We start from the raw sequence: 15,114 nt of genomic DNA, 5'->3' as shown, positions 1-15,114 counted from the left end.
TTCATTCATCTTCCGAGCCGCTTGATCCTCACTAGGGTCGCGGGGGGTGCTGGAGCCTATCCCAGCTGTCTTCGGGCAGTAGGCGGGGGACACCCTGAATCGGTTGCCAGCCAATCGCAGGGCACACATAGACGAACAACCATTCGCACTCACACTCACACCTAGGGACAATTTAGAGTGTTCAATCAGCCTGCCATGCATATTTTTGGAATGTGGGAGGAAACCGGAGCACCCGGAGAAAACCCACGCAGGCCCGGGGGCCTCCACACAGGGAGGCCGGAGCTGGAATCGAACCCGGTACCTCTGCACTGTGAAGCCCACGTGCTAACCACTGGACTACCGGGCCGCTGTATTTATTCATTCATTCATTTTCTGAACCGCTTTATCCTCACTAGGGTGGCAGGGGGCGCTGGAGCCAATCCCAGCAGCCTTCGAGCAGTAGGCGGGGGACACCCTGAATCGGTTGTCAGCCAATTGCAGGGCACACAGAGACAAACAACCATCCCGGCCTAAACTCGGCACTGTGAAGTTGACGTGCTAACCACTGGACTACTGGGCCAATTACGACTGTATTTAATCAAACAAATATTCGCATTTATGTTGTAAATATAAATGTAAGTCAGTGTTTCTGATTGTGTTCGGGTGTTTTGTTTATACTGGAAAACTGATGATGATCTCGTCTCATTTTACTCTATCTGGGCTGGTTTCATTGAACAAATCATACTTTGTGTTGAATGGCAACGAATGGATGTGCAGGTTCATTGCAGCTACTGCCCTCTAGCGGAGAAGCATTTAATTGTTCTGTCTGTCACAGAACTGCACTAGGTGACATCTGCACATTACTAGGACTACTATTGTTGCACAAAATGTTAACTATCACGCAGTTTTGACTCACTATAAATAGCTGTGCCAACTAGAGTGCTGAATGCTGAATTGTCTTACTGGTGAGGACAAAAAGTGTACTAGCGCATGGACCTTTATCTGGATTGCAAGGCTAGGGAGGAAATGAGCTTTCCTTGTAGAAGTGCAGTGAACCCTGCCACGCGGTCCACAGTATCAAATGAGGAAAGTAATCTGCGGGATCGGGAATCCAAAGATATGACATCGGAAGCATTTCAGGCGTTGAGAAAGTCTTTATTGCCAATGCTAAAATCAAAGATGAAAAGTAAGGCACTGCCCACCCATTATCAAAAATATATTACCCTCTCGCAAATAAATATGCTCGCTATTAACTCCTACGGCCCAGCCTTAGTGGTCAATAAAATGTATATTTAAAAAAAATAGCCAAGGATATCTTTCCCTTCCATCCAAATGTTACATGCCGTAATATAACGCTGTCATAAAATGCAATCTTAAGTGAAATTACCAAAATATACTTTGATAAATATTCTGCATGCAATGTTCATCTTCAACACAATTGTGACACTTGAAAATGAGAGGTATAAAATATGTCAATTAGAAAATCTCCGGAGGGGCCCGGTGGTCGACTGGTTAGCGCGTTGGCCTCCCAGTCTGGAGGTGCAGTTTTTGATTCCGGCGCTGGCCTTCTTGTGTGGAGTTTGCATGTTCTCCCCATGCCTGTGTGGGTTTTCTTCAGGTACTCCAGTTTCCTCCCACATTCCAAAACATGCGTGGCAGGTTAACGGAACACTCTAAATTGTCCCCAGGTGTGAGTGTGAGCACAGATGGTTGTATGTCGATGTATGCCCTGTGATTGGCTAGCAACCAGTTCAGGGTGCCCGAAGACAGCTGGGATAGGCTCCAGCACGCCCTGGGACCCTTGTTAGGATAACTGGATCAGAAAATCTCCATCAAGTAAGGGCGTGATGAGTGTATCGTGATATATTCACTCGGGGAGAGTGATTCTTCTCAAACTGGGGTCCCAAGGAACACAGAGGGTTTGCGGGCAGCAAATTAGGGTCCCAAAAAATCCTTTGCAAAAAGGTATCACTTAAAAATGTATAACTAGATATGCTCCAACAAAACAAACACATAACCTGTTCCTGCTAGCTTCATTTTGGGCCAGTTAAAATGTCTGACATGACTGTGACAACCCCAAATAAAGTCAACAAAACAAAAGTCAAATTATGAGGTGAATAAAGAAAAAAGAAAAATAAAATAGCACTTTTTTCAAAAAATAGTCTTTTTTCACAATAAAGGTGTATTTCAAATGAATTTATATTTTTGTTAAAATCTGACTTTCTTCCCCTGTTAAACTTCTGATTTTCATAAAACTGAGTTTATCTTGGGATTTTTTTTCATCCCCTTTTTTTCTTAAAATTTTTTATTCTCATTCCATTATAACTTTTTTGCCCTAAGGGCATATTTTGAGTGAAATATAGTCCCAAAAAGAATAGATGCATCTTTTCTGCAATAAAAGTTGGAAATTACAATTGCTATAAGGTTGAATGATTACTGCTGTCAGGCTATTGAATAGACAGACCTGAAAACCTGGACTCACCTCCATTCACCAATTTTTAATATGCTTATATCTATATTTTATATGTTTTATTAATTTATGTACTTTTTGTTCTTCTACTTCTCCCTTTCATGAGTTTGCTGCTGTAAGTTGGGAATTTCACCATTGTAAGACAAATAAAAGTTTTCTTATGGTTATGAAAAACCTTTGAAATGACGAATATTCCTTGAAAATATTGTATTTTCCGTAGAATATAGTCCTATTTTTGGGAGAACAAAGGCATCTTTTCCTCAATAAAAGTTGAAATATCTCGATTTAAATAAAGTTGTACTTTTGAAACTCAATTGTCAAAATACAACTTTCCCGCCTCCCTGAAAAATCTGACTTTATGCTCATAAGATTACAACTGTTTTTTTAAAAGTCAATATTATACCTTATTTTTATGGTAAAAGAAAAATATAGTTATTGTCATATTGTGTTTTTTTTAAACATGCAGCTTTTATTTCTATAGCATTTGGTGCTACACAGAGTACATGAGCTTAATTAGTGTGACAACTATGAGAAAATTCACCAAGGACCCCAAAAGTTTGAGGAATCTTGGAGTAGAGAATGCCTTTTCCTTAAAAAAATAAAATAAAATAAAAAAGCAAATGTTTCAAAAAAGGTTTGAAATTGTCGGTTGCAATCACGTCATCAGTCACAAGGTGAGGATGGTGGGTGAATGCAGGGAGTGATCCGACTGGTCGCCGCTGCTGCTGCTACGCCGGTGCGCCACACCGCAGGGTTGTGGGGCCTGATGGGGCACGTCCACCGGGGCCGAGGGGTACGTGAAAATCATACTTGCCGTGAAAGGAGTGAGGGAAGGGGTGGAGGTCAGGATGGGGGTGTGCAGGGCCTCGGACTCTTGGCTGACGGCCAGTGTTAACGATGAAGATGAGGATGAAGATGAAGAGGATGTCTTGGTGGGGATGGTGATCTTGGGTTTGGGCTTTTCCACCTTGGCTGGCTGCTTGGGCCGTGACGGTCCGGGTGCGCTGTAGTCCTCGGGCTCCATCTTGATGCCCGCCAAGGACGAGAGCGTGGCACTGGCGTCCGAGTCCGAGTCTGAGTCTTGGATTTTACAGATGGGACGGTGAGCCTCCAAAACCAACTCCAGCTTCTCTTTCTGCTTTTGCAGCTCGGCTATCTCTTTCTGTAAACGGGACTTTTCATCCTCCAGCAGGTCCGTCTCCTGATGCACACAAAACAACAAACTTTACATTTCAGACCTGATGGAGACCAGTACACATGCATCTGTTTTTTAATCTATCCTCCAACCCGGGGGTCGGCAACACGCGGCTACAGAGCCGCATGCGGCTCTTTCGCAACATCTAGTGGCTCCCTGGAGCTTTATCAAAAATGTTTGAAAATGGATAAAGATTTTGAGAGTAGGCTAATATATCTCAAAAAGATATAGATACATATTGCAGCTCCGAAAAAGAAGAGATGTGGTGTTGACGGTGGCGGTTCTGGGGGGGGGGGGGGGGGGGGGCAACGCGGGCCAGCCCCCCTGTAGCCCCCCCTCCGAGCGTAGATTACGCAGTCGCGTCGAGTCGCCGACGCGAAAGTTGGAACCAAAGTGCGTGATTTAACATTCTCGCTGGACCCTTTCGTGCGCTGCACCACTTAAAAATGAGCGGGAAAATGAGAAGCAGTCCGCAGAGAAGGAAATTACCACGATGTGCGTGTGTGTTTGTGTGTGCGTGTGTGTGTGCGTGCGTGTGTGTCTGTGCGTGTGTGTAAATTTTTTAGTCTCCCTTTTTATTTTAATGTTTATTTAACAGGATCAATATATAAGACATTGCCTTTTAAAATGTGGATAATTTTATGCATGTAAAACATCTAGCTTCAGTGTATTTGCAATTTTTGTCCCCGGCAGGGAACATCTGTTGAATATTCTCAACAGATGGACATGGCGTATTCTTACGCTTGCAGACATTTTAGCCCTCCTAATACTGTTTTTTTTCTCATCACTGTAATGTTATGACTACAATTTCAAAGTTTGAAGAAATAGAAAGTCAAATAAGATTTCAGTCTTTTTAGCCCGGGGTTGAATGTGCCCCCCCATCAAAACCACTGGCCCCAGGGAAATTGATCCAGAACCGCCACTGGGTGTTGGTTTATTAAAACGTACACTTTATGCTTTTAACAGTTTCGACAAACACAGACACGTCTGCGTCCGACTCCGTCCCTTCTCTCTTCTCGTTCAACTCGAGAGGCGTTCAAAAACAGCCTCTGAAAAACGGAAATTAATGATCACTTCACTGACACTGAGAAAAGCGAAAATAATGAACCAAAACATAAATCAAGCGAGGAAATTACAAAATAAATTCTATGGGGGCGTTTGTGAACACACAACAAAGGAATGAATAACAAACAATTCTGAGGCAGTCCAGTCTCCTACATACATACAGCATGTGTTTCCTTCATTGTAAGTTTTATAGAAGGCTTTTATTTTTTTGTGGCTGCAGACATATTTGTTTTTTGTTTTTGTTTTTTTCTATACGGCTCTTTCAACATTTTGGGTTGCCGACGCCTGCTCCCACCTATAGTGTTCCCTTGCGAATAGCAAAAATCTGCAAACAACTTTTCTGAAACAAATCTGAAAAAAGTTTTATCATTTTATAATTGCCTGTATGTGACACAAGACTGTTTGAAACCAACAGGCGTTCAGAAATGGACAGTGTTGGAAATGAGCACTTTCACCTGTCTTCTAGTTTTGCTGAATTTGTACACTCACGTTTTGCAACGTATCGGTCAGCTCCCGACGGCGATTGCGACATTTGGCAGCTGCCAGTTTGTTACGTTCTCTCCTTATTCTCCGTCTCTCCAGCTCCTCGTGAGACAACTGGGGGGGAAAAAAACCAAAACAATAACAATTAGTGACAAATACTGAACAAAACTAGCAATTCCACCATGACCTACCACCAGATTTGCATTAGCATTTGTTCAATCTCTGATGCCATACTGTGGCATCTGTAGGCAATGACAAACCTCTTTTCTCTTCCACTATGGAAAAGGTACACAATGAAGCTGTGACTCCACTTTAATGGCACTTTCATTTTGGTGGCATGCCCTGATATTTTTATTGAATGGAAAATGTGTATCTTGGCTGAGAAACACTGCCCCACAAATGGCAATACATTCATCTGAAGTATCGTAATAAACGTAAAAATGTTCTAATGACAGCGTTGAAAAAAAAGTACAAATAAACAGATCTTGTGTCAGGAATATTATAGATTATATACTTTGAGCAAATTGTACAAATCTTACTGTAGCATAAATTGACTGCCATCTATCTATCTATGTATCTATCCATCCATCCATCCATCCATCCGGCCCTCCATCCATCCATCCAGAGGTGTGAGTCACCTCTAAAATCTTGCTATGACTAAAGATCATTAAAAAAAGTGAAAGGTACAAGTAGGCAGTAGTAAAAAATAAAATAGCACCATCATGATGACACAGAACAAAATTACCAGTCTAATCTATGAGTCACAGCAGAAAATCTTTGAAATGTGCCTGCTTTTGTGTCGGTGCTGCACCCCAACTCAGCCTCCATCCAGCAATGGCGCTGGCTGGCGGCATATTGAAGAGCTGCCGTCGCTCCGCAGTTTCCCGCCCTTTCAAAGGACTGATGAGTCACTCTCTGAGCCCAACAGTGACTCAGGTGTGAGTCACGCTACGTGACTAGCGAGCCTTGTGAGTCAACTACGAGTCCACTTCCTGTGCGATTTACACTACGAGAAAATAAGTGTGGAAGGGGGGTGGCGGCACTGGAGTCACACTTGCGCTGAAGTACAAGTAAATACTTGAGTAAAAAAAAATTGGTGAAAATTAGAAGTTATGATTCAACTCACTTGAGTAGAAAAAAATGGTAAAAGTAGAGGAGTGATTCAACTCATGGTGGTGTGGTAAAAATAAAAAAAGTAGACCTTGCAATGTACAATAGTACAAAAGTAAAACTGCATTTCTAATTTGAAAAAGTGCTCACACTCCATGTACATATACTGCACTTACGTTAAAAAAAAGTCAGACAGCAGGAACTGTACGGATTCATCTCTGATACTTGTGTAAAAGTAAAAAGCTACAGATTTTGAAATGCACTCCAATATTACAACGAAACCATATATTTACTGTAAATGATGCCACTGAGAACAACGAGTGGGCTAACTCCACTTTCATTTTTCAAGAATGCCATTTTAAGTTTTATGGCTGTAATGACAAGTGCTGAGCGCAATGAAGTACTGCAGTCCCCTAAATGTCATCTGAAAGAAATTAATTTTCTCTACTCATTCCTGCACTTAACTTGAAAATGACCGAAAATGAATTAGCCCACTCTAGTTCTCAATATCAATTAATCGCTGGATCACAATATTTCTCCCCATGATATAAAATCGATTCAACAAATCCTTTGAATCGATTCACCTCCTGGCCAGTGAAGGGGTGGTGTGGAGGTGTGTGCTTTGCATGAGATTCACATTACATAAATGTGGGCCGCATTTGACCAAACGACAGTAAAACTGAAATAATCTGTCGAAAATGTAATCTCCTGAGGCCAAACAAAGTGGCAAGTGTAATTTGAGTTCAGTTGAGCATTGAAAAAACATCTGTTTTCAAAGTGACATTGACCCAAAATAAATAAATACATACATACATTGTAGACACCTGAAAAAAAATCTACTTGCGCAGTAACAAAGTATTTCGTACTTTGTTATTTCCACTCGTAGAGGTTTTTTTTCATGGGTTCAGAAGGTTCAACTGTTGAATCAGTTCACTGTACTTCTACCTTTTATTTATTTTTTTACTTGTAGCACTGCTCTGCTATCAATGTTTGTTTGTCCCAAGGGATTATTTGACTTGGTCAATATTGTCTCAAAGTCATCAAGTGAAGAAATAAATAAACGGTGTGCGCTTACACGTCCAGAAAAACCCTTTAATTCATCAGGTTGTGTCTCCATGCATTGGTTGCTCAAGTCCAATTGGGACAGCTCGGATGTGTCAGTGAGTGTCACAGGATATTACACACTAATTTTGACATACATTGATCCAACAATGACTCATTTTCCGTTGTCACACGTTGTGCCAGAAACGCCAATAATATGTTCGCCTTACGTGCTCGTCGTTCCTGCGGCGTGTCGTACCCATGGCCAGGTTGACGCTGTCTCTGATGATGCCCGGCCGGATGAAGTGTGAATGGGATGGCGGCGGAGGCGGTGGACCCTGCGGGCGTGTCCTGGATAGGGAGGGGTAAGGTGGCACTGGAGAGCGGGAAGGACCCGGCGGATGCATGAGCGAGGGCTGCACTAGCCACTGAAGATCCTGGCTGGTTGTGATGGCATTGAGGCTGGGCACGAATTGGCTGGAGCCGGGGATGGTTAACTTCTGTCAAAACACCACAAGAATTAGGCATCCGTATTCTGATCAGCACTAAATTTATGAAAAATTAGGATGTTGTGATGCTGTGTATATGGTTCATTGAGTTGCAGATTTTGTGGGGTGGGAGGTGAAAAATCCACCAAATCTACATTTTTTGTCCTCAGGCCAAAGCCACATCTAATCTAAAAAAATTTTTTTTGGTGTCCACTAATTGGCTTTCAGGCCAAGCAACTCTGCTGATTATCATTATTACAAGTGAACCGAAGAGCTTCAATTCCCAGTTCAATTCCCATAAATTCTTACGTAATGGCTCAAATTTGGAATCTTTCGAAAATTCCCCATCTTAAATTTCTGAAAATTTAATAGGAAATTTCTGCCCTATTGCAGCGCTACTTGTAAGCCCTGGTGAGTAACTTACCGGTAGTTAATTTAAAAGGTTGATGATGTAAACCTTTTGCCATTAAGTAGAAGCACATTTAATTGCTCTGCCTTTCACTATGCAGTATTTCAAAAGCATTGATGGTTGATAAAAGGTAAAGAGTCGATCAATAAATAATTCGAGGGCAAATTCAGTGAAAACTGATCATTTCCAGCAGCACAGTAGTTGGGAATTACTTTGTTAGTGGCCATATTAGATTGCATGATAAGTATTTACGAATTCACTAATTTGATTTTATTTTCTTGTCTCCCGTTACTCACAGAAACACGTCCCCTTTGTATTTTTTTTAACTTTGGTTTTTGTTTGCTTTGTGTTTTTGTGTTCCATGACAATTGTAAGGGCTCACCAATCATCAATTATTCACGGATTTTCGTAATTCGCGGTTGGGCTCGCCCATATCCTCCTGCGAGTATGGGGATGCACAGCATAGACAAATAAGATAAGATATCCTTTATTCGTCCCACAAATGTTTAATTTCTCAACACACTAACAACCCACACAGCCAATAGTACGGTTTTAAGATAGTCTTAGCCTCTTTTTTTCTTCAGTCAACTGTTATTGAATTGCTTTGAATTGATTAGCCTATTTTTTCAATATACAGTATTACAGAGAAGGGGGTATGCCAACATACTGATGGTAATAGCCTTTTGTATGTATTGTATATATCACAATATAAACATATGTTAATCAGCAATAATTGACATTAGGCAATTGTAATGACAGGTAATATGTACTGTATTAGTATAAGCCTACCTGCTCTTGCGTAGTGGAAGTGGTGGTGCTTTCCAAGGAAGCGGCGTTTGACCCAGAAGCACCGCCCGCATATGCCAGGTTGCCTCTTCCGTGACCTCGGTACATCCTTTCTGTTGGAATATTTATGTATATTTTTTAAAATCAAATAAGTGCTCCCAAGCAAGTTCGAGATGATATAATATAGTCCACGCGAGTGTTGAAAAAAGAAAGTTTCACATTAAAGTGAACACACTCTGAATGTGAGGCAGGTCGGTCGAGTCCAAGCAATGACGAATCGAAGGGGTGTAAGAGAAGAAATAAATGTTTTGTTTTTGGTCCAGTAGTCCTTAAACTTCTAGAATCGACTCTCGGTGTATCATATGATGATGAGTCACTCACCTATAAGTCATAATGTGGCGGTCTTTGTGCCGTTGTAAACTCTTAAAGCGGGACTAACGTTTCGCCACGCCCCTCCTCGTTTACGGGAAATAATGGTGTCTGGAATCTCTCGCGGAATTCAGACACGTGACATGATGTAATTTTCCTAATATGGTGAGAGTTTCCTACGGCCGGGAGACTTGAAGCTCTTAGCCACAACGACCGCTTTTAATACGTTTGGGAAAAACACATTTTAGTGTTTAGTTATTCAGACTGGTGTCTGATCTAAGTATATTAAGAGTATGACCAAAAATAATAATACTCAATGTCACTGAGTCATTTTCAGTTTTGAGTGAGTCACTGAAAGTGAAAGTCAAAAGTTCGTGTCCAATATTATTTTCCAGCTACGCTATATCACTGATATACAAAGTAACAAAGTACTGTATGATGTATGTAAAATCAATCGAGTACCCAAAAAAATAATCTGACTAAAAAAATAAAAATGTAAATATATATATCATCATTTTCTTCTGACGTTTCTATTTGTGTTACAATTTTTACATTTTTAATTTGTACCAAATATATTCTGTTCCATTCTATTCTCATGCCACAGTGTGTTGTCCTAATCGGATATAATAAATATGCTTTTCAATTAGTGTAGGTTGAACCAATAGTATTTATCATCATGGAGTGAACGTTATTGTTTTACAGTGCATATCTAATTTTACTCTTTTTTCTGATTCCAATTTGCTTAAACGCCACCACAAAGACATATTTCATAAGGTAGAAATATTGCAACATTAATGCCCTAAAGACATAAATACATTTTTTACACACTACAGTACTGTGGGTGGAATTGTGTGGTTATAATACCTACAAATGCATCATTGATAAGGTATCTTTTTATATTATGCTACAACAATGAATAGTGATACTGTGAACGTTGCACATCGGGCCAATTATGAAACAGGCAACTGAGGGTGTGGAGCCTTTTGGAGAGTTACTCTTTCTTGACAAACCACATCAATGTGCACACATGCCTGTGGAGATGAGTCAGCCTGTTGCCACAAAAGCTGATGTATTAAATTGCTGTACATTTTCAATGATGGTTTTTGTGCTGATGAACACAACTTTTACACCTCTGGCAAAAAAAAAAAAGTGAAAGCTATACAATGTGAATTCAGTAAGGTTACTTACTGTCACAACAGCTGCTGAGTTTGCGGTTCCCCTGTGGACACGCAGGGTTCCCGGCATGGGCTGACTTCTCCTGGCTGCTGACTGTTGCACCAGCATCTCGTGTTACTGCAGATCAGTGGTGACTGATTACGGCCTTAGTACTAATATTTGAAACCTATTACCAATAGTCTGTTCTTGCCAGTTGGTGGCATTTCGCTTGATTGCATTGGTTCCAGTACATGTTTGTGGACATTGGATATTTGGGGGGGAGGGGCGGGGGGAATCAGATGTTCGCTTCTACAACTTCCCATGTCAATATAACCTGCCCAGGGCATTCTAAATCACATGCAACTTCAACTATATTAACAATGAGTTTTTTTTAACCATTCAGGTTTTTAATTTGTCCTCACAGGACCAAAGTACTGTCACTTGATGACATTAGAATTTTGCCATCATCTGATTGGTTGTTCAAAGCAAAACTTGTTACAGCTAAGTTTGACTAGGACAACACATCTGTAGCAACAATAATGGAGCAGGCCCTTGAGAGATGAATTTCATTCATTCCATTACCATGATCTTAACCCAAAACACTCAGATCGCAAAACATGTTTCCATATTGAAAGGAATGGAAATGCCATTAATTTGTTCCAGGTCCTCCAACGCCCCCCCACCCCCCAAAAAAACACACACACAAAATAATTTTCAATGTGTTTTTTTTAATAGGAAAAATATCAATCTATAATACTGTACTTGATGAAAACTCAGAGTAATAACATCATTTTTTTTTTCAAGATGGCGCCTGAGTAGGCAGCCTTCGGCAAGTGCTCTTCAAGAGCCTTGCTTTTTTGTTCTTTTTTGCTGTTTTTGTCTTTTGTTTTGTCACATGTTGTTTGTTGTTTCATTGTGTGGACCTGATATGGACTGTTTTCAGCGCTTTTTGGCCACGACATTCATCAAAGGAGCAGTATCTGTGCTTGGTGGTTGCGCCTTCTCGGCAGCACGCCTGTACCAGCAGATTTTGATTGGGAGGAAAGTCGGCGCCATTGACTGTCAGTGCTGGACAGACCTGGGGCGCTTGTGTTTTTTGCGCCAGTAATGGGCAGCATTTTTCACAACCCCGATTTGTTCAGTGGCTATGTCAGCGCTGTTGGACAGTTGGCGTTGGTGCGGCTGGATGGCCGCTGAAGTTGAGGATAAGGAGAGAGGAGCGTTTGCGAAGAGCGCCGATGCGTATTTGGAACCATGAGTCGCCGCTTGGAATTGAAATGGATTTCCATGGGACAGGAGAAGTGAACCAATCTCTTTTTTCGTCAATGGATGCTACAGCTTCTTGTTGACTTTGAAACTTAGTTTGTAGCCGACGTGTGCACATTTTGAGCATGACGTCTCTGATCCACTGGTTAAAGGACACTTTGATTCTCTCCTTTTTCATCTCAAACTGCTTCAAACAACAAAGCGTGTGACGGAAAAGTGGTTAGGACTGCACGACTGTCCGTGTTTTATGTTATGTGTTGTGTTTATTATTTTACTTTATGTTAACTGTTTTGTAAAGCGCTTTGTTACAGCTGCTGCTGTTTTGAAAGCGCTATATAAATCAGCATGTATTGTATTGTATTGTATTGTATTGTATCATTACTGTAAATCGAATGCAAAGGACTAATCAGTGAGTTTGTGTATGTGTGTGTGTGTGGTGATTTAATGGGGCAATTCATTTCTATTATGCTGCTACTTTCAGTGTGCCCGCCTTGGCCACCGAGAGAATAAAATATTAGTTATGCCTGTAAGCATTCTTACATTATGTGTCGGCATGGGTTGCCTTTGCTTAAAACACAACTGTACAACTAGCAATGCTAACCGTTAGCATGGCAATGGCATTTTCAAATACCGGTGCATATTAGCATTTAGCAAGCAGGCTATTCTTAAATCACAGTGTGTATTGCTGCTTGTTTCATGTTTAGATTGAGTAAACTTCAGATGGGAGTGGCATTAAAAAGCTTGACAAATGGTTTCTGTAGTTGCGATGTGATAGTGATTGGATGAAATTGGAGAAGGCCCTACTAAAGCGACCAAATGTCACGACAAGTCAAATCAAGTTAGGTTTTATTGTCAAATATGCTCTATGTGTAACATATAGCACAGATGAAATTACTTTCCTCTCTCAACCACAGTGCAAACATGTAGTGCATTGAACACACACAGCTAAAACGTACATAAAATTACATAAATATATAAATATGTTAAATAAAAATAAAATAAATAAATAATAATATTAATAATAAACTGATACTGATCCTTAGAACATAGATGCCAATATCATGCTGAGAGTTACTCACCTAGAAACAGGGAGAAACAGAAAGGTAATTTTCCTTGCTTTATCATGGCACGGTTCTCTGTGAGGTCATGTGATTGCCAAAGTGAAACTGCCAACACCACGTGGACTTTCTACACGCCCCGACGAGTTGCTCATTGATCCATTTTACTGTCAACTGTCTCGTTTCAGAATGCCAGCCTGTAATAATGATGAGGCGACGCTTACAGGAAGTGTGTGCTTTCCTAGGGTATGGCATCATAGCAGTGTGCTTGTGTGCTGAAGGTGAGTGTCACATGACTCAAGCTTTTGGAATGTCATGATGACACGCGCCGCGTCTCGACGTTTTACATGACGGGACATGTTGGCCTTTTACCCAATGATGTTCAACGCTTGCCTGAAATGTGCCAATCAAATGTTGCCAACTATGTAAAACCGTTTGAGTATTTATTGGATACACTACTGGTTCACTCAGTTGTCCATGTACTGGTGTGCTCGTTGCCCTCACGAATAAGACAATTCAGTACACTAGTAGAAAGACTAGGGTGAACTAGTAGAGTCTTACAGTAAAATGTTTTCACTCAACAAATGTCCCTTTGACACATTTTCATCAATTAAACCTTACTGGTAGACTAAGGTACTGAACTAGTAACACTACAAGGCCCAACTAGTAGGCATGCGTCACATACTAGTAACCTCTGTATCAATTATATCAAATAAATGCAGAAACGTCCTTGCCCTCACTAGCAGAATAACTTTGGCATACTAGTAAGATAGTGATATGTTGGTAGTGAGGCAAAATTATGCACTGACATCTATTCCCTACTAGTACCACGAGTGAGATTGTAATATTCTACCAGTTCAAATCAAGCACTTCACTAATAGCACAATACTAGTAGTGTGCAGATGTCAACCAGTGCAGTTTTGCCTCACTAGTAGCACGTAATCATTTGACTAGGAGAAAGATGCACAGTACAGTAACATAGTTGTTCTTCTAATTTGCCTAAATTGGGTTGTTAGTGTGCAGAAATCTCATACATGAGTTGAAAAAAACATTCTAGTAAGACACACTTGGTATACATGAATTGACTTGTAGTACTACTGCTGCTCAGATGTCAACCACTGCACTTTTGCCTAACAGTCAAACAAATCTATCAATAATGTTGAGTTGAACAGTTTCAGATTATGAATGAGTATTTCGACTGCTCTGCTCACCTTCCCTCCAAAAGTGAAGGAAGTTAGGGATTCCATTGGAATTTACTCACCCTAAAATCACCATATTTATTCACTTACTCATACACTAGCACCCACCCACACACATCCCATACAACATACCCACACAGCCACACGCACGCAGGGACACACACACACACACACACACACACACGCACACACACACACAGAGTTCACGTGGAGTAACAGCAACCTTATGCCACCTAGCATTATACCTATTTGGGTTTGTAGTTTGTAAATGTCATTGATTAATGTAAATATGTAACAAAAAATATAAATATCTTATAGAAATGTTTGGGAAAGCTTTGAATGATCCAGCAAGACGCTGGCTGTGTTGAGATTGTACTTTACTTGATAGCGTGACATCTATGATAACAAAACAGCGTAGGGCATGTAAGTGGTTCAGGTGATATGATTATTAAAGGTTCACACAAATGTCTATATGATAGCCAAGATTCCAAATTCATAAAGCGATTTAGAGCAAATGTTTTCAACACGTCGGTCACACGTTTAGACTTTAACACACTTCACTGTTTTACTCTTCCCAATCAAAAGTAAAATGCATACGATACACCGCATCCAATGCACACTGCAACCTCTCGTGAGGTTTAAGCGGCTCGGAACATGGATGGATGGACATTACATTATTATTTGCATTATTATAATTATTACTGTATAACAGTTGAAAATTGGATCATCATCTCATTACAATGAATAGGCAGTTGTACCTAAAAAAAAATCTCCAGTGAATGACTTCTCAGCGTAGTTCCAAAAAAGATGATACAGTTTACTTTATAAAACTAAGCTCCCAAATGTATTTGTCATTACTTTTTAATTATTTTAAGCGGTTGTTGTGGCTTTCTAATGTTCGACCATACCGTCCAGACACAAAATGTACCGGGTAAGTTTGAACACGAACGTAATACGTACATGCGTCTGCGCAGCCAACGTGACGTCAACGTCAGCTAATATGACCGTGAACAGGCGTGGTCGGCCGATTAGCCTCCCAGA

General features: G+C 40.7%; 1 protein-coding gene across 4 annotated transcripts; it reads right to left on the bottom strand.

Moving 5' to 3' along the window:
• Window positions 1-2,105: 2,105 nt before the first annotated feature.
• On the bottom strand, window positions 2,106-9,451 carry fosl1a (FOS like 1, AP-1 transcription factor subunit a). Of its 4 annotated transcripts, none has more exons than XM_052071907.1 (5): window positions 9,262-9,451; window positions 9,030-9,139; window positions 7,574-7,840; window positions 5,199-5,306; window positions 2,106-3,650 (listed from the first exon to the last, which is right to left on the bottom strand). In XM_052071907.1, the coding sequence occupies exons 2-5, from the start codon at window positions 9,132-9,134 to the stop codon at window positions 3,117-3,119; spliced, it is 1,014 nt and encodes a 337-aa protein (XP_051927867.1). In that variant the 5' UTR covers window positions 9,135-9,139; window positions 9,262-9,451; the 3' UTR covers window positions 2,106-3,116. The 4 variants fall into 4 exon arrangements, with proteins under 4 accessions (XP_051927867.1, XP_051927710.1, XP_051927790.1 ...); XM_052071750.1 differs by having other exon boundaries at window positions 7,574-7,843; window positions 9,262-9,450; XM_052071830.1 differs by having other exon boundaries at window positions 7,574-7,843; window positions 9,408-9,445.
• Between the last annotated feature and the right edge of the window lie 5,663 nt (window positions 9,452-15,114).

This window comes from Hippocampus zosterae, chromosome 1 (genome assembly GCF_025434085.1).
Source record: "Hippocampus zosterae strain Florida chromosome 1, ASM2543408v3, whole genome shotgun sequence".
NCBI classification, from domain to species: Eukaryota; Metazoa; Chordata; class Actinopteri; order Syngnathiformes; family Syngnathidae; genus Hippocampus; species Hippocampus zosterae.
The sequence above is the reverse complement of the archived record's forward strand: the minus strand, read 5'-3'. Positions and strand labels throughout refer to the sequence as shown.

Coding starts and splice junctions, on each gene's coding strand:
- fosl1a (XM_052071750.1), bottom strand. CDS start 9,134: ATGTACCGAGGTCACGGAAGAGGCAACCTGGCATATGCGGGCGGTGCT. Junction 5,307..7,573: donor GCCGCAGGAACGACGAGCAC/GTAAGGCGAACA, acceptor TTTCCCCCCCAG/TTGTCTCACGAGGAGCTGGA. Junction 3,651..5,198: donor TGACCGATACGTTGCAAAAC/GTGAGTGTACAA, acceptor TGTGTGCATCAG/GAGACGGACCTGCTGGAGGA.